The 18,630-nt window shown below is 56.2% G+C and overlaps 1 protein-coding gene and 1 long non-coding RNA gene across 4 annotated transcripts; one reads left to right on the plus strand and one right to left on the minus strand.

The window, feature by feature from the left end:
* The first annotated feature begins 346 nt into the window (after positions 1 to 346).
* Positions 347 to 17,093, plus strand: LOC141276742 (uncharacterized). Its single transcript, XR_012326731.1, has 3 exons — positions 347 to 817; positions 14,405 to 14,553; positions 16,648 to 17,093. It is a non-coding gene; the product is annotated as an uncharacterized lncRNA (long non-coding RNA).
* Positions 2,882 to 9,350, minus strand: TLX1 (T cell leukemia homeobox 1). 3 transcript variants are annotated; one of them, XM_033842143.2, is made up of 4 exons: positions 8,414 to 9,350; positions 7,970 to 8,020; positions 6,188 to 6,389; positions 2,882 to 4,000 (listed from the first exon to the last, which is right to left on the minus strand). In XM_033842143.2, the coding sequence occupies exons 1-4, from the start codon at positions 8,982 to 8,984 to the stop codon at positions 3,778 to 3,780; spliced, it is 1,047 nt and encodes a 348-aa protein (XP_033698034.1). In that variant the 5' UTR covers positions 8,985 to 9,350; the 3' UTR covers positions 2,882 to 3,777. The 3 variants fall into 3 exon arrangements, with proteins under 3 accessions (XP_033698034.1, XP_033698035.1, XP_019795486.1); XM_033842144.2 differs by lacking the exon at positions 7,970 to 8,020 and having other exon boundaries at positions 6,188 to 6,425; positions 8,414 to 9,349; XM_019939927.3 differs by lacking the exon at positions 7,970 to 8,020 and having other exon boundaries at positions 8,414 to 9,347.
* Positions 17,094 to 18,630: the final 1,537 nt, after the last annotated feature.

Here is an 18,630-nt window from a genome sequence, read left to right on the forward strand (position 1 = left end):
GGGACTGCTAGGACCCCAGCCCTGCATGGGTTTCTGGGCCCCCCGAAGGCCACCACTCTGTCAGCCACCGCTCTGGGCTGCGCCAGGTCTGAGCGGGTGATGGGGGCCTCACTCACCGGGGAATTTGGTCAGTGCAATCATCTCACTCAAGCCAAGGAAGGAAGTGGGCAGAAAGGCAGGTTCGTTAATTCCTCTTTTCTTTCCGCACCCCTACACACCATTATTCGGATAATTTGTTCCTCTTCTATTTTTGAACAGAGACCGACCATTTCCGGCAGGGGCGGTGGCAGACCCGGAGTTGTGAGCTTTCTGCTGCGGGTAGTTGGCCCTGGCAGCCCGCTCCCTTCCAGCCTGCGTCTCCTCGGGACAGGGTGTGCGGGCCCCGCCGCCCTCCAGCCCTGTCCTAGCCGCGGCCCTCGGCCGACGCGGGATTCGGCGAGATTCCACCCCAACGAATTTCCGGCGGAGAGAGGGGAGTTGCGCGCCATCCCTCAGCGCCGAGGGCCCCAGCGCCCCGGAGAGTCTGCCCCCACCCCCTGCGACGCCTCGCCCCGGGGCCTGGGCGCTTGGGAGGGGCCCCGGGAGAGTGTGCGAACCGGGACGCCAGCGAGTGCCGGGAGCAGGCGCGCGGGAGCCGCGAGTGGGGACGGGGAGTCGGGTGGCCTCCCGCGATGGGCGCCCGGGATCCTGGCGTGCGGAAGCCCCATCCCCCGCGAGTCCCCGACAAGCTGGACAGGGTCCGAGAGCAGCGGGGCTGAGGGGCCTAGGCCCGCGCCGTTTTGAGTGTGACCCCAGCTGTTTGTGAAGATCGGGGCAGGTAGGAAGTGTGTTCTGCCTAGTTTTGGTTGCGTTTGTCTTGCAAGAGGAGGGGCGAAGGGGTGGTGGTGAAGAGTCGGGCTTCGGGGCCGATTTGGGGATTGAGTTTGGGCCGGGCAGCCACTCCCCATTCCTGCCTCAGCTCCTCAGCTGGACAGTCTGCGGCCAGAAAATATCCAGGAGCCTTCGGACGCCCAGCCTCTTGAGGGGTCCCAGGGATTGGGAGGTGGGACGAAGACCCCAGACTCCTCTGGGGTCGGCAACTCTGGAATACTGCGACGGGTAGGCACTGAAGGTGCCTCTTAAAGACGCAGATGAAGGAGAGATACCTCACCGAACGAAGGTTCGGGCTGGGCAGCTCCAGTCCTGGCGGCGGGAGGGGAAGAACAGCCAGACCTGCCCAGGCAGAAGGAGCCGAATTCTGCGGTTCCAGAAAGCCATTTCCGGATTTCGCTTGGCCCGGTACTGGATGCGGCAGCCAGTGCCGGCGGGAGACACACTGCAGACTTGTCGTTGAGGCCAGAACTTTCTCCCCACGACCAACACGCCGTCAGGGCCTGGCCTGGTCACCGGGTGGGCCTGGGGGTGGGGTAGCCCCTCCACCCCGGAAGTCCTTTGGACCCAGAATCCTCTTCTGCCCAGATCCTACTCCAAGGGGGCCACAGATGAGAGGTGGACAAACACTGCCCTTTGCCCACTCAGCCAAATTTCCCCTTGGACCTCCTTGGGTTGGAGGTTGCTGTTTGTCCCCATATCATATGGCAGATCCAGGATGGCAGTCTGGGGAGGATGAGGGCTCTAATGGTTTCCATAACTCTCCTCCACTCAACCCCAGTGTGGGTGCACACAGCTCTGCATACACGAACAAGCCCCACACCCCACTCTCTTCTAGTTTTAGCCACAAAGTTCTCTCACTCTCCCATCCCAAAGAAACAGCCCCCTATGCCCCCACCCTACTCTACAAGGATGGCATGTTCCCCAAAGTCTTCACCACCTAGCCTCTTCCAGAAAAGCAGGCTCAAGTCAGTTTTGTGCATCCTGAGATTGGTCTAGTAGGCAGGGGACTAAATGTTATGGGGAGGGCTGTGTACTGTGGCTGCTGTCCCTGCTAAAGTGGTCTGGGGCCTCCCTGAAGGTCCCTGGGAAGTCTGTTTTTCAGATTCCCTCCTAAGCCAGCCTAGTGCTGGAAGCTGGGAAATCTTGTTTTGAGCACCACAGAGGATCCTGACCTGATTACTGACAGCATGCCCCAGTCTCTGCAGCTTGCTGGGTAACAGCCTGGAACCCCCAAACTCCAAGCCGATGCTGATACCCCCACAATGTATCTGCACACCCCACCTTAGACCCCCACCACCATGTACACTAGCAGTGCACAATTACACCCACTCACACAACACCACACACACTCACCTGCAGGGACAGTCACCCACAATGATCCACACTCCCCATTAATTCACTCCCCCAATTATATACGGTCTCACACAAATATATACAGTAAAACACATCTCACACATGATTGCATTCATACAATTATAGATGATACACAATCACAAACATTCACACATTTAACACAAGAATAGATTCACAATGAGAAACTAATATGTACTTTCACAAACATTACCACATGATTCGTTCACAATCACAGACGCTGGTGATTACACAGCTATCCAAAAAGCCACATTCATACATGGTCACACAGACACCACCACAAGTTCGTATGTATAATGGTAGTTTCGATTTGCAACTTAAGCAGAATAAGCACACACAACTGCAAACAAAATTACACAATCGAACACTTACAAACATTCATTATCAGTGAAATCCTGATTGCCCACACCCATCACAAACACACAATGCACACGCATAACTCTCACACCCAAAGACAAATCTCTAGCACTGGCTCTCCCAACTTTCCTCAGCACTGCCTTCTCTCCATTTCTTCCCCTCCTTCTTTCCTCTCTCCAGAGCCTGTACGTCCTGGTCCCCAGATGTCCCTCAAATTTAGGTACCAGGGGCTGCCCTGGCTGTACCAGCTCACACCAAACCCAAGTAGCTGGAACGTGCTGGGCTCAGCAAGGAGCAGGCAGCCTTGACTCCGGATCCGGAGGGTTTTATTATTTTTTCACATAAATTACACAAGCACTTTATAAAAAGGTTACACAGAGAACACCTTATAAGTGCATAACTTAAACGCCCCCTACGAACAGGATCTGGAGAAATAGGCTGAGTTTGTGTGGAAACCTGTCTGTGCGTACCTGGGTGTGGCTAGGCTATGTGATGGGGGTCTGGCAGGCCAAGTGACACTGTTGTGGCTGCTGTGTGTGTGACGATGTGTCACACTGTGACCGTGACCTTGTGTTTGTGAGAAGCGCCATGCTGTTCAGAATGAATCTGGGTCACCCCTGATAGTAAGGGTCAAGGGTGTGAAGGCTATGGCCCTGTGTGTGCATAACACTCTGCCATAGGTCCCCTGTGTGTGACTGTGGGGTGACACCAGGAGGGACAGTGAAATCACCTCTGTGAGGGCCTGTGGGTGTCCGTGTATGATGCGGAGTGGAAAACAGAGTGCTCTCCCCAGGGCAAGTTCAAATGACAGCTCATGCTGTCCTCTGGGGTTCCCAGAAGCTCTTCTTCCTCCACCTTTCCTGCCTCTCTCAGTCCCACGTTAAAAATCAGAATAAAATAAAAGAGACGCAAACGGAGGACTCCGAACAGTTCCAGCAGGCGCCAGACCGCATAGGCATCTGGGAGGCGGCCGCGCGTCCCTTTCTTGCGCGGTCTTCTCTTCTTTTCCACCAAAAAGAGAACAGCGTCGGCACGAGAGCGCGGGCCGGTGCGGAGGGAGGGGCACGGCGTTCCCCTGCTGCGTGCAGTCTTCGGCAGGAGGGCGGCGAGAGTCGCGGCTCTCAGGCCTCGCGACCCTTGGCTGGGCCCGGGTCTCACGGGGCGGAGCAGGCAGGCTCACTCACAGGCCGACGCCACGGACGTGACGCTGGTGATCTTGGTCGAGTCGTCAGACCACGGCTGCAGGTTCTGCAGGGCGAAGAGCGAGGAGTTGTGCACGCAGAGCGGGTCGGCGGGCAGCGGCTGCGCCAGGCTCTTCTGGAAGGCCTCTTGCTGCAGCTGCAGGAGGATGCGGTTCGCCTGCTGCCTCTCGGCCTCACGCTCCTCCGCGGTCTGCCGCCTGCACCGGGGACAAGCCGTTACCGACGCTTCGGGCGCGCTCCCAGGAGACAGCCTGAACGAGCGGGCACTGCTCCCCTTCGCGGCCCCCAATTTCCACTTGGGCCCCTTGAATGCATTCCCTTATCTTGAGGGTCCTGACTCCACAAAGACTGGAAGCCCCAAAAGTAGATTGGGGGGTATCCTGGGGGAGCTGTGGGGAAATCCGCTAGGCCCAAGCAGCTGGGGCTCCCCGGCTCCAGGCAGGGCCCACACCCTCACCAGCCTGGAAGGCGCAGCCAGGGCTAGGATGGCATTTCGCCTCTCCCCAGACCCCAGGAAGACCAGGAGCCTTCCCAAGTCTGAGGGGCCTCACCCTCCTCACCAGTCCAGGGCAGAGGCAAGGGCCAGTGGATATGAGCTGCCCTGACAGACCTCTCTTCTCCCCCTTCCCTCTGCGAACCTCTCCCAGTCTTCTGACCTCCTGCACCAAGCCCTGTGCCCTGCTGGGATTCCCGCCGGACCAGCCGGCTTCCTCCAAGGCGGTCCAGGGAGGCGATGACTCACTTATTCCATTTAATGCCTTCCCTCCACCCCGTCAACTGAGATCAAACGTCTGTCTCTAAGGTGGACAGACCTAATGGGAGTCCCCGGGGCCTCCAGAAGCAATTTGTAGGCGATCGATGAAGCCGCGCGAAGCCGGCGAGGGCCTCTCTCAGCGGCGGACGCCGGCCTCCTCGCCGCCCCTTCTAGCCTTTTCTCTCTGTGTCTTTCTGTCTCTCGTCTTCCCCTTCTTCCCCGCATTTCAAACTATGTCTCTTCCTTTAGACTTTGTGTCTTTTTTTCCTCTTGTTTTCTCTCACCCCACCCTCTTCCTTCTCTCAGAATTTCAGGGAATTTGTTTGAAACGAAAATGAAGGTTTTAGTCAACTATGGCTTTCCTTTATTGTACATAAGACTTCTTCAGGCTGACTGTTTTTTCCTTTTCTCCCTGGGTGGGGTGTTTGTCTTTGCCGCCACCCCCCCTTGTGTATCAGTTTCTCTCTGTCTGCTATTCTCTATTTTTCTCTGTGTCCTGACCCCAAGGGCTTGCCTGACCCCTCCCCTCCCCTATGCTGCAGCCCCGGTGGGCCTTGGGAACGCAAGTACGTCCACCCCCCTCCCCCCCCAGCCCTTGCTCCCTCCTTAGCTTTCCAGAGGTCTGGAGCAACGTCTCCCACCCCTTCCCCAGCAGCAGGAATGTGGGGGGAGCAGCAGACTCGCGGGGCAGTGGCTTCCTTTGTGGCCACGGCGGCAGATTCCTAGCCTTCATTCAGAAAAAGAAACTTCAATTCCTTCCTCCGGACCCAGGCCCTCCCGGCCAGGCGCCGGGGACTTCGCCCAGACTCTCTTGCTCTCCCCACTGAGGCCTGAGCTAGCAAGAAACTCCCGGCACGTGTGGAACCGAGTATGCGGGCCAGATGTGCGGGAGGGTGCAGGGGTGCAAGAGGGTGCAATCGGAGAAAACGCCTGTGTGGGGGGAAAAATGAGTGTAGTTGTGGGTGTGTGACGTGAGAAGAGAAAATGTTTCTCTCTCTCACTCACACACATACACCCATCTGCTCCTGATTGATCCCCCTTTCAGTAGGACCCTCGAAAACCCCGCCGCAGCCGGCGCAGATTGATTTCCCCCTTCCCCGGTAGGGGAACCGCTGCGCCCAGGCGAGGCGTCTGGGGAGGAGTGAGTCAGTAGGGCCCAGGCCCACGGTATGGGGTCCCAGACGCTCTAGCGGGAGCCCCGGCTGGGGCGCAGAAACAGGGCGCCTGCCATCCTGCCTCCGGTCTCCGGGATAGACGAGGCATCTCTGTACACGTAAGTTTGCGCAAACAAAAAGTCCCTCAGGACGCACTGATCTCGGAAGCCTGGACTGCGTAGACTGCGCTCAAACCCGGACGTTTCCCCAAGCAGCGGCGGAGACCAGCCGCGTTTACACCCTCACTGAGTGTGCGCCCCCGGGCCAGAAAGCCTTAAAGAAAAACAGCTGGGGCTCTCGGCCCCGTCCAGTCATCGGCCACGGTGGCTTTCCGCTCCCCGCGAGCCTAGCAGAGCAGCGCTCTCCTCCGAACCAGAGCCATAGGAAAGTGGCGAGCATGGGAGTATGAACGCCCCCAGAGAGGCCCGGAGCCGGAGACTGCGCCACCCACGGCCGCGCCCGCCCAGCGCGCTTACCTCCACTTTGTCCGCCGGTTCTGGAACCAGGTTTTGACTTGCGCGTCGGTCATTTTGAGCGCCTTGGCCAGGGCGGCGCGCTCGGCCGAGGCCAGGTACTTCTGGCGGTGGAAGCGCTTCTCTAGCTCGCAGATCTGCAGGCGCGTGAAGGACGTGCGCGGCTTCTTCTTCTTGGGGGGCGTCCGATTCTGATAGGGGTGACCTATACGGCGTGTTACAGTGAAGGGTGAGAGGGCCACTGGAGCGGGAGACAGACAGACGGCAGAGGCAAGCGGCAGAGCGTCAGGAGGCGTCCCAGGCCCGACACCCCGCGAGTCAGCGAGCGCAGCGGCTAGACCCCAGGAGAAGAGCTGTGGTCCTCCCGTCAGCCCTCAGCTCCAAGCCCGCGGCGTGAAATGGCCCCCGCCCGCCCGCCAGGCCGACGCCGCTGCTGCCACCACGGAGACCTCCCTAGCCCTGACCTCCCACGTGTCCATCACACACACCCGCAGTCTCCTTGAGGGGCACGTCTGAGGCGAGCTAAAGGTCGCAGTTCCCCCCATAGCCTCAGGTCTCCAGCCTCAGAGAAGCTGCCCAACGGTAAGAGGCTATCCTTGGTCAAGGCCCTGAATGCTGGGTCCTGACTTGAGACCTCCATCACACAGCAACATACACAGACACATCACATACAACAGGGGCAAATTATAGATCTATACACCCAGACAAGCTGACACCCAGACAAGCACAGGCACAAAGGCAGATGCATAAGGTGACAGCCATATACTCCCTCAGAACCTTCATTAGGCCTAAAGCAAGATTACGGCAGGCTGTGGCTCCCCTAGGTAGGCTACGTGGAGTACCTTTTCGCCAGAGACCCAGGCCCAGTGGGTTCCAGGCTTGGGGGTGGGGAGGGTGTTCCATCAGAGTCTTTTAAGACCAGCTTGGCCTGGGTGGGGGGAGTGGGATGGGGCACTAGGCCCTGCCTCCCCAGGCCTGAGAGGACTTGGGTTGGGGCACTGGGGCCCCTTCTGGAGGCCCAGAGCGGAATGGCTCTTCTACCTCCCTCCACCCCACTTTGCCACAAACCCAGGGTCTGGGCCAAGGTTCCAAAGCTGGAACAGGGGCTTAGCCCAGGGTCTAGCTCTTAACTGCTTATTCCCCTTCCACCATTGGGCCCTGGAGCCCGAGCCCCATGGGAGCCCCACGTCGTGGTCGGTCGGCAGCCGCCTATGCCTCCTGCTTCCTCTGTCTAAGGCCCGGCCAGGAACTCAGGCTCAACTCGTGGCTGCCTCCCAGCGGGCTTGGTCCGGCGGGAGGATTGTAGTCTCGGATCCAGGGAACGCTAAGGGCGGCGGGAAGTGAGGCCGGGGAAAGGGACCCGCGCAGGATCGAGAGCCGAGTGCCGTGAGCGGAAGAGGGAACGGAGGGAGCCGAAGCAAGCGGGGGAAGGCGCGGAGCAGGCAGCTGAGAGGGCGGCAGGCGGAAGCCGCCGAGTGCGTAATCGTCCCAGGAGTTCTTTCGGCTGCCGATCGATCACGGGCCTGGCCGGTGCATTATTAACGCCGGAGGAAACAAGGCTGGGCCCAGAGGGGAGGACGCCGAGCCGGGACAGAACGAAAATGAAGCGGGCGGCTCAGCCTCGCGCTGCCACTGACCCGGACGGAGCCTGCAGTCCGGGAAGAAGGGCCCGCCAGCTCTGTTGCTTTACTCCGGCTCGGAGCCTCTACCGGGTTCGGCAGCGAGACGGGCACTGGACCACGGAGCGTGAAGTGTGTGTGTGTGTGTGTGTGTGTGTGTGTGTACCTGTTTTCCTTGCGTCTGATTCTGGGGCTCGCCGCCTCGGCCAGAGAACGTCTGCCGGGACGCAAGAAACAGTTTGTTCACATCGCGCCCCTTTCTCCGAGATACCCGAGCCCCAAATGCCGGCGGAAGGTAGTAGCCCCGAAGCTACATTCCCCTTCCCTCCGCCTGACCGGGCCCAGGGACTCCGAGAGGGGATCAGGGAGAGCTTCTCAGAGCAGGGGTCCTGTGGGAGAGACGGAGAGGGGCCCAGGCTGGGAGAACTCTTCCAGCAAGTCGATTCCGCGAGCTTAGAGAGGTGGCGGGCGGCTGAACTTGGGGGAGGCACCAAGAGGAGCTGGGAGACCTGGCGCACAGAGCGGGCTGCGGGGAGCCACGGGGCAGGAGTGAGGGGGTAGAGGAGAGCCGGGACCGCGGCCAGGCGGGGCGCGCGCGGGCCGGACTCACCTGTGAACCTGTCCTTTGTGTATCTGCGGTTACTCTCCATCCAGGGAAAGGTGAGGCCGGTGAGGTTGTTGACGCCCGGCACGGCAGGCACGGAGGGCACGGTGGGCAAACCGGTAGCCAGAGGTTGAGGGTGGGCCACCGCTCCAGCTAGCGGCCTGTGCGCGGGCACTCGTATCACCCCCGCAGCGCTCAGCGCCCCCGCCCCGCCGCCGCCGCCGCCGCCGGCGGGACCGGGGCCGCCCGCCAAGGCCATGTTCACGTTGTAGGAGCCGGCCAGCGGGCCCATGCTGCAGGCGCCGCCGCCGCCGCCGCCCGCCGGGCCACCGGGGCCGCTCGGGCCTCCAGCGCCATAGGCCCCCGCGCCCCCGGCCCCCGCCCCGGCCGCGGGGCCCCCGCCGCCGTAAGGGTAAGCGCCTCCAACCAAACAGCCAAGGCCGTATTCTCCGTCCTGGAGGCGAGAGGAGGGCCCCATGCAGCTGCCCTGGTCCGGGCTGTTGAGGATCTGGTCGATGCCAAAGCTGATGGGCTCCGCGTGGCCCGGGTGGAGATGGTGCGGACCCAGGTGCTCCATGCTAGCCCCCGACCCCGGCCCTGCGGTGGGCGTGGGGGCTGGGCGGTGGCACTCGCTGTGCTTGGCTCGGGGGCAGCGCGCAGCGGCGCTGAGGCGCGGAGGCACTGAGGCGGCGGCGGCTCCTGGCTGCGCTGAGACTTGGAGGCTAAGTGCGCAGAGGGGCTAAAGTAGGGGGGAGGGGAAGGAGAGAGGGGGCGCCGTATTCTTCCCCTCTCCGGCTGCTCCTTCCCCTCTCCGGCTGCTCGCTAGCTGTTGACTCTGGGACATCAATCACCGGGCGAAAAACCACGGTGCGAGTGAGCCTCGCCGTTTCGGCCGGGTCTCTCCATTGGCTGTGCGCGGAGAGGAGCGGGGTGAATGACAGCGCGGGGGAGGGGCGGAGAACGGGAGAGGGAGGCCTGGAGCCGAGACAGATGTAGGAGCCCGAGACGGAGGGACTGAGACAGAGGCTCAGAGAAGTAGTTCAAGAAGAGAGAGAAGAGGCCAACCAGAGGCTTAAGAGGAGAAAGAAAAAGAATAGGAGGCCGGCATTCCCAGAGACCGACAGACAGATGGCCCCAAGGAGGTGGAGGTCAGAGTCCTCTTCCCAGCCTGGCAGGAGCCGCCCGCTTGCTTAGAATTGGGCCAAAGGGGCCAGCCCACCAGGCCTCTGGGGAAGGGGCATCCCAGCGCTACTGGAGAATCACCTCAAGGGCTCAGCTGGGAAGCACCTGTCTGTCAACCAGAGGGTTTACTCCAAACTTGCAGTCCGGCTTGTTAGAAAGTAGAAGACTGTCTACTCCCCGGGTATGGAGCCCAGGCCCCTGAGGCAGGAAGGTGAGTTCAGGCTTGTCTTTTAAAACACAGGCCTATGAACAACTGGCTATATGTTGTTGAAAAAGTCAGCAACAGCCCCAGCTCTGCCAGTTTAGAGAAACTGAGGGAGGGAAGACTTCCTGAAAGACAGGCACAAGTCAAGGGAGTTGGCTTGGGGCCTGCTGTTGGGGTGTCCAGGCATCAAGACACCCCCTTTCCTTTTAAATAGACAGAAGCCTCAAGAAGCAGTTCTCACAGTATGTGAATGAATTCAATCAGATTGCTTTCATCTAGCAACTAGCCCAGGGCTGGCTATTCCAAGCAAGAAACCTTTGTATTATAGTGAGGGGAAGGAGTTATTTTCTTACTTTTGGAATCTTGGAAGGGAGGCCTAGGGGCTTAAAACAGTGAGGGCTGGGTATGGTGGGACCAAGATCAGGGAAGTACATCTAGGACAAATTTAAGCCTTTTCAAAGTTTTGCCTGTGGCTGACTGGCTTAGAGCCCAGGAGAGAAGAAGGAAACTCCCTTTTTCTGCTTCCCCTCTTCTCCTCTCTACTAGAGAAAGATCTGCTCCCTCCCAGGAGCCAAGCCCTGGTAAGGGCACAAGTTGGATCACTTGGGATCTATTTCTGGTTTATTTCAGATTCAACAGGCCTTCAGGGAGGGACTGTCTCTATCAGACAAGATGCTAGCATGTGGAGGCTCACATTCTACTTAACACATCTCATTGCAATCTATTTGCTTTGGCCATGTCTGTTACTTTAACCTGAAGAGATCTCCTTGGAGGCAGGGAATGGCTTATTCGTCTCTGTTCCCCCCTGTGGAATACAACCCACAAAATATCCTCATCTTGGGTAAATAATGAATGAAAGAACCTCCTTATTCAACAAATATTTTATTGAGTGCCTACTGTGTGTCAGTCACTGTTCTTGGCACTGGGAAAACAGCGGTGAACAAAACAAAGTTCCTGTCCTCATGGAGTTTACATTCCACAAAATGGAATACAAGAAACAAAGAAGCAAATACAATAAGCCAGATGGTGGTAAGTGTTACGGAAAACACTATAAACTCTACTACACCAACTCTTCAAGATGAGTATTATTCCTGTTTTCTGGATTCAAGGAAACCACATTTCAACGAGGCTAAGTGACTTGATCAAGATGGAGGAGCTGGATTCAACTTGCTTTTATGGGTTGGCCTGGAAGCCTGGCTGCTGGTTGGAGGCACACCTCTATGGGAAAACCCTTGCCTGGGCTCCAGGCAGGTGGACAAAGGCCCACTCACGACAAAGCCAGATATGAAGTTGGTGGTTGTTTGTAAACACTAAGCAGAAACATGAGCGAGAACTCTACTCCCTTGCCAGTTCTCTCCTCTCCATCCACCCAAACAGGAGGGTACTATACTTCTACACAGGACGTTCCAGAACATTTTTTGGAAGTTGTTTGAGCCTGAATGAGTCTCTTTCTTGCCTCTTATCTTGAGGGAACTAAAGCAGAGATAAACATAAATGTTTTACTGAGAAACTACTGTGTGCCAGGCACCACACCGATCTCATTTAAGACTCACAACAATCCTGTGAAATTAATAGAAACATCCTCATTTTTAAATAATTAAGAAAACAGAATGAATGTTCATAGCAGTATTATTCATAATGGCCAAAAAGTGGAAACAACTCAGATGTCCATCATCTGATGAATGGATAAATAAAATGTGGTATATCCATACAATGGAATGTTATTCAACCATAAAAAGGAATAAAAAGTAAATCCTGCTACAATACAGAAAATCCTAGAAAACATCATGTTAAGTGAAAGAAGCCAGGCACAAAAAGGCCACATGTTGTATGATTCCATTTATATGAACCATCCAGAATAGGTAAATGCGTAGAAGCAGAAAGTAGATTAGTGGTTGCCAGGAGCTGGGAGTGGGGTGGGCGGAGTGGGAATTGGCTGCAAAAGCATACAAAGGTTCTTTCTCTCTCTTTTTTTTAATTGGCGTAAAATTGCTTTACAATGTTGTGTTAGTTTCTGGTGTACAATGTACACCAGAACAATGAAGTGAATCAGCTATATGTATACCTATACAATGAAGTGAATCAGCTATATGTATACCTATATCCTCTCCCTCTTGGACCTCCCTCCCACGCCCCCATCCCACCCATCTAGTTTGTCACAGAGCACCAAGCTGAGCTCTCTGTGCTATACAGCAGGTTCCCACTAGCTATCTATTTTACACATGGTAGTGTATTTATGTCAAACCTGATCTCCCAGTTTGTCCCACCCTCCCCTTCCCCCTACGTCCACATGTCTGTTCTCTATGTCTACGTCTCTATTCCTTCCCTACAAATAGGTTCATCTGTACCATATTTCTGGATTCCACGTATATGCATTAATATATGATATTTGTTTTTCTCTTTCTGGCTTACTTCACTCTGTATGACAGACTCTAGGTCCATCCACATCTCTACAAATGACCCTTTTTATGGCTGAGTAATATTCCATTGTATATATGTACCACATCTTCTTTATCTATTCATCTATCATTGGACATTTAGCTTGTTTCCATGTCCTGGCTATTGTAAATAGTGCTGCAATGAATATTGGGGTACATGTGTCCTTTTGAATTCTGGTTTTCTCAGGGCATATGCCCAGTAGTGGGATTGCTGGGTCATATGGTAGTTCTAGCTTTAGTTTTTTAAGGAACCTCCATAGTGGCTGTATGAATTTACATTCCCACCAACAGTGCAAAAGGGTTCCCTTTTCTCCACACCTTCTCCAGCATTTACTGTTTGTAGATCTTTTTGTAGTTATGTAAATATTCTAGAATTAGATAGTGGTGATGGTTGCACAACTTTGTAAATATACTAAAAAACCACTGAATTGTATGATTTAAAGGGCTGAATATTATGGTACATGAATTATATCTCATTTTTTATTTTAATTTTTAAATTTTTTTCAAGTTCTTTTTTAAAATAAATTTATTTATTTACTTATTGGCTGCATTGGGTCTTCATTGCTGTGCACAGATTTTTTCTAGTTGCAGCAAGCAGGGGCTACTCTTCGCTGCGGTGCGCGGGTTTCTCATTGAGGCGGCTTCTCTTGTTGCGGATCATGGGCTCTAGGCATGCAGGCTCAGTAGCTGTGGTGCATGGGCTTAGTTGCTTCGCGGCACGTGGGATCTTCCCAGACCAGGGCTCAAACCTGTGTCCCCTGAATTGGCAGGCGGATTCTTAACCACTGCACCACCAGGGAAGTCTATTTTTTTTTTTTAAAAAAAGGAAACAAAAACTAACACTTGGTGAGATGAACAAACTTTCCAGAAATCCCACAGACAGAAGAGGACTTTTTGGGAACCCCCAAATCTGAACTATTTTCTCTGTATAAGGCTGAAAATGATGGGGAGGGGTGCTTCAGCTTCCTTTGATGCTGGGTCCCAGTTGCCTTGCTCCTGTTAGTCAAGAAGTCATATTTGAGTCTAACCACAGTTCTGCCTGCTGCAATTAAAACCCTGTCTTTTGGGCTTCCCTGGTGGCACAGTGGTTGAGAGTCCGCCTGTTGATGCAGGGGACACGGGTTCGTACCCTGGTCCGGGAAGATCCCACAGGCCACGGAGCGGCTGGGCCCATGAGCCATGGCTGCTGAGCCTGTGCGTCCGGAGCCTGTGCTCCGCAATGGGAGAGGCCAAAACAGTGAGAGGCCCGTGTACCACAAAAAACAAACAAACAAAAAAAACCCTGTCTTTCTAGGTAACCCTCAGAACAACTTCTCTTTGCCACTCTCTGGCTCATGCTGGAAACCCCGTGAGTGTTCCTCACACTTTTCTTCCTCCTTTCTTCTTCCTCCAGATGGACCTTTCCAGACCCTATGAATTTCCAACCCTGCCTGTTCCAACCCTTTGGGCGTCTGCCTCACTCACCTCCTCAGGTCTGGCACCAGTTGTCCAGAGTACCTGGGAGGAGACCTCGCCCTTGCTGGCCCAGCCTAGGGTGGCAGAGGTCACAGCCGCCTAGTGGCCCACTAAGACTGTCAGGGTGCTCTTCTCATCAAAACCCAACAACCCAGGGATGTCCTAACTTTCCCCTGCCCTCACAGCTGCCCGCCTGCCTGATGTTTGCAGTCCTTCCCACTCACCTCTCTTGCTTATGAGTCAACTTTTATCCCAATCTAGTTCTGAGGTGCTGGCCTCCCCACAGCTAGAGTTTTTGAGTCCACTCTAACCTCAGCCTTTGTTTCCCGCTGGGATAGCTGCTGAGGGGCCAGGGTTACTCTCTCAGTCCCATCTCTGCCTAGGAAGATGAGACAAAAGGGTGAGGATTCATTGGGCTCTGCCCTTCACCTCCCCGGAAGCAGTGTTACCTGAGCACAGTGCTGCAGGTTGGGAAGTTTTCTGAAATGGGGGAGGAGACTCACACAGAGCTTATAGTCAGTGCAGCTTCGGTGGAGGTGTTTCCACAGCGCTTTTTCATGCTTTGCAGAGTAGCCCTGTTAGGAAAGAGGTGGGGCGGGAAAGAAAGCAGGACCCACAAAGCACAAGTGATGTCCTAGGCACCTTCAGTCACAGGAATTATCTCATTTCATCTTCCAATAATCCTGTGATGTGGCTTTTGTTATCACCATTTTACAGATGAGAAAACTGACTCACGGAAACCCGGAAACGGACAGAGACCGGCTCAAATGCTGCTTTTCCGACTCCACTCATTACAAGCTGCTTCCTCAACACCAAACTTGGCAGTTGTGGTTCTTGCCTTGCAGGAGTATCCTGTGCACATCTAGGTGAGTTTGAGCCCTGAGGCCACCTGGTAACACCATCCCAACCCCAGCGCCATCCCAGCCCCCTCCCCTTGCCTGCAGGATAAAGAAGTACCTCCAATTAAAAGGGGAGCAGCTGGGGCTGAGGCTGGGGCAGGGGGAAGAGAAAAGGGAGGGCTCAGCCACAGGGGGAGGCCTCTTTGGATCCCACCCGGCTCCCTCTCCGCTCTGGGAGAGACCCCTGGGCCAGGGGTTGTCCTTTAGCTTAGGGGTGTTTGTGTAACTTAATTACTTTTTGTTTGTGGGACTGTGCCTCCATGAGGGGAAAGCTGCATGTGAAAGTGCATGACAGTGAGGGTAGCTGTGCAGACATACCGGGCATGTCTTTGAGGACTGATTTTGTTAATTTACCCAACAAGTATGTATTAAGTGTCTATGATGTATCAGTGTTAGACTGTTGGGATAGTACTGTGTTAGGCTATTGGGATATAACTGCAAGCAAAACACATGTCAGTAAGGGTGCTGGGAGAGAGGAAGGGAGTCTCGGTCATTTTTACAAACTGGATTTGTCTGCGTAAGGACGTATGTCAGTGAGAATGCAAGTGAATGTGTGTTTTCCGTAACAGGATAAGAATGTGTTTCTGTAACTGTTCCTCTGTAATGGGCACATACTCTAGGGCGAGAGTATCCTTCAGCTACTGTGTGACGGTGTGAGTGTAATAATGATGTGTGCTGCTGATGGTTTGTGTGCATCTGTGGGAGGAGCTTCTTATTTTCTAGGGTAATTGTTGGGGAAATAGCCACGTGTGGACCTGTGGGTGCGGGCAGCGGGAGACAGGGTATGCCCAACTGGCATTTTGAAGGGAAAGGATGGAACAGGCTGAGAAATATGTAAGGGGACATGTAACACAAAGCAGAGCAGGGGGGCCATTGGGGTCTGGATTCCCAGTACCAAAGGTACCCCTTCTGCCTTGCTTACCTGCCTCAGGAAAGGGGCAGGAAAAGTCCCCGTCCATGGAGGAAGCAGGTGAAGCTGGTGACTCAGGGACTTAGAAACCCAGTAAAGGGCACTTTACCTCTGAGGAACCTGGGGGTGAGGTGGTGGGAGAGATGACATTGTCTCTGGGAACCTAGGATGGAGGAGGAGGGAGTGAGCAGGTCAGGCTGAGTCCAGCCACACAATTCAGTGATCCTTCAGGGCAGGCAGTGGGGGCTGTCCAGGGCCAGTGCCAGGATGGCGCTTACAGAGCAAGGCCTGAGGATCTCTCCATCGTGGAAGGACAGGCACACATTTTCCCATCAGTGGAGGGACCACAAATGGGTCAAAGACAGAGGGACAGGGGACAGACCTTCCCTGAGGTAGGGCACATCTCAGCTGTCACCTGACATAGGGGCCAGCACCTTCCTCCTCCTCCTACCCCCACAACCCAAAGCCTGCTTGAGCAATGGGGTCCTTATGTGCAGGCGCTCCCTTCTAGGCCTCCCCCTCAGCTTCTGACCCAAAGGAAGCTCTTGGCCCCATCACCTCTGGGCACTGAGCTAGGGCCTCAGCTCTCTCTGACCAACTCCTTCCCTCAGATCTCATCATCCAGCGCTGGTGCCCTTGACTGGGTGTGTCTTCCATGTTAGGTCTCCTCTCAGGAGCAAAGGGTGGAGTGGAGTAGGGTGGAGTAAGGCGGACAGGGGTGAGGTGGGGCGGGGGGTGAGCTGAGAGAAAGTTCGGGGCAAGACAGATCTTTATGGCCCTGCCATCCCCCGACAGGAGAGCTCCACAGGCACAGCCCAGGAGGGCTTCCCACTAGTGGGTCCCAGTAACTAGGACCCAGGGCCCCAGGAACATGCCAGCCTCCCCCACCCTTGTCCTCTACCCTTGGCCGTATTCAACGACCAGGTGTCCTGCTGGATCTGCGGAATTTCCTGTGGTGGAGGGCACCCCCTTAGCCAGGCCCTCAGCCGAGGTGCCTGGGAGGGAGCGGGAGCAGAGAGAGCACTAGCCTGATGCAGGTCAGCCCTCTGAGGACCGCCACCGCCTTCTAGGAACCTCCTCCCTGCGGCATGGGGCTGGCAGGCTCCCTTGGGGATCCACGGGTGCGACGGTCTCTCGCTCCGTCTCCGCAGGGAATCGGAGAATGAGGCCAGCTTTCCTGCTGGGCCACGAAGCTGCTGCAGCAGCCAGATCTACCCAGACTTCTCGCCTCAATTCCTCGCCCCTCCAGGAGCAGAGATTTGGCCTCAGAGGAAGGGCGGATGGAGACCTCCAAGCCCAGGAAACCCAGACTCCCAGGGCGCTCAATCCCAGGCTGCGGCCGGGAAGCCAGGTTGAAGGTCTCGCGGTAGCCCATAGGAGCTCGGGCTGCCTTCGCATGGACAGGTCTGGTAATTTTGAGAGCGCTCAGGGCACGTAGGAAGCTGCAGGCGTCCGCGGAGCCGCAACGGCGATGTTCCTGGCGAAGGAAAACCTGGCCGGCTCAAACCCCGCCGCCAATGAGAGGGTCTGGCCGCCCTGCCACAGTCTCTGCGCCAGCCTGGTGGGTTCGGGAAGTTTCCTCCGAATAAATGAGTTGAGCTGGAGTTCCGGTTTGAAATTAACTCGCCAAGCTCCTCCTCCATCAGAAAAACAAGGGGCGGGGTGAGGGGGCCTTGAATTCGGCCTGGGAGCAGCTAGGGTTAGCTGCTGCTGCTCGCGGTGGTCGTGGTGCTGGCGGGGGTAATGCGTTTCACACTGTCCTGCCTGCACCCGGACCCCTGCATATACACCAGTGGTCACCTACAGACACCGAACGCCCGAGGCTTTCCAGATACAGCCTTGGAGTAGATACAACACCCCCTGACGCCCAGACTCACAGACCCACACTCACTCTTGCACACAAAACGCAGACACTCCTATGTGCAATCCCCACAGATGCTCGCAAAGCCTCCTTTGCGCATTCGTACACAGGTGCCCACAGACACACTCAACCACACTCAGACATCCTCCACACAGATTCAAAGCCAAACCAAACCTCTCCCTTCGCACACACTCAGGTTTGCACAGAGGCTACAACCCTACAGGTACACTCTCTTCCTCGCAGACCCTCCTGCTCAGGTAAAACCCACCTCGCTCCCTTCACGCACTGCTGCTGCCGGCCACTTTGGGCCCACCAGCAGCCAACTGTTTCCCAACTTTTCTGGGGAGGCCGAGGTCTCCTTCTCTCAGGGCGGGCGGGGTACGGAGCCGCAGGTGCCAGAAAGGGGGGGGGGTGTCAAAGGCGGAGGGACTGTATCCATATGCATGGGCTCCAAGCACAAAGAGCAGCTGCCCAAAGCCGAGCCCCAGCCGGCCCAGAGTTGCGGGGAGGGGGCGGCGACCCAGCTAATTGAATTAGGCCGGCCACGCCCTGCCACCCGCGCCACCCGTGTCCGCTCTGTCACCCGCCCCGGCCGCCGCAGGCGCTGGTTGGGTGCCGAGGGACGGATTGAGGAAAGGAGGCACCGCCGCCTGAGCCCCTGCCCGAGGCAGCCTCTCCCCCCGGAAATAATCCCATTGTCCCGCGGGCTACATGGGGCACTGGGCGCCGGGGATCCCCAACTGGACTGTGAAGCTCTGATTAATGGGATAGCGGCGAGGGAGCTGACACAGGGAGGGGCCGCGGCCCTCCTCTGCCCACCCTTCTCCCTGGTTCTCAGCTGCCTTCCGTTCGGTGCCCCTTCGGCCCTGAAGTGAGGGCAGGAGGGGGAGGGAGGTGAACCTGCCACTGGAAATGAGACCCGTTGGATGTCTTAGTGAGAGAGGTGTGTGTAGTCTGTGTGAGTGTGGGGTGAGTGAGTGTGCAAGAGCAGGGAGAGCTGTGAGCCACCCACAGTGAGTGCAGTGCTGGCCATGTGTGTGTGAACGTGGTTGAAGGGTAGAGTGTGGGGCTGTGTGAGAGTGAGGTGTGAATGGGGTTTGTAAGGACACCCAGCTCCCACTTCCGGGGGCCACACTGACCCCAAGGCCAGCAGCTGGAAGCGCCTGCCTAGGGACCTGCCTTCCTCTCATCCTGGATTTCCACAGCAGCCTCACCGGGGATCAGACACCGCCACTGGAATCCTCACCACCAGCAATTGACAGTGTGGTTCCTG

The sequence above is a fragment of the Tursiops truncatus genome, chromosome 16 (assembly GCF_011762595.2).
Source record: "Tursiops truncatus isolate mTurTru1 chromosome 16, mTurTru1.mat.Y, whole genome shotgun sequence".
Lineage (NCBI taxonomy): Eukaryota > Metazoa > Chordata > Mammalia > Artiodactyla > Delphinidae > Tursiops > Tursiops truncatus.

Excerpts from the sequence above, each read along its gene's own strand:
- TLX1 (XM_033842143.2), bottom strand. The coding sequence starts at position 8,984 with ATGGAGCACCTGGGTCCGCACCATCTCCACCCGGGCCACGCGGAGCCC. Across the intron at positions 8,021-8,413 it reads CACAAAGGACAGGTTCACAG|ACGTTCTCTGGCCGAGGCGG; the intron begins GTGAGTCCGGCC and ends GCGTCCCGGCAG. Across the intron at positions 4,001-6,187 it reads AACCGGCGGACAAAGTGGAG|GCGGCAGACCGCGGAGGAGC; the intron begins GTAAGCGCGCTG and ends TCCCCGGTGCAG.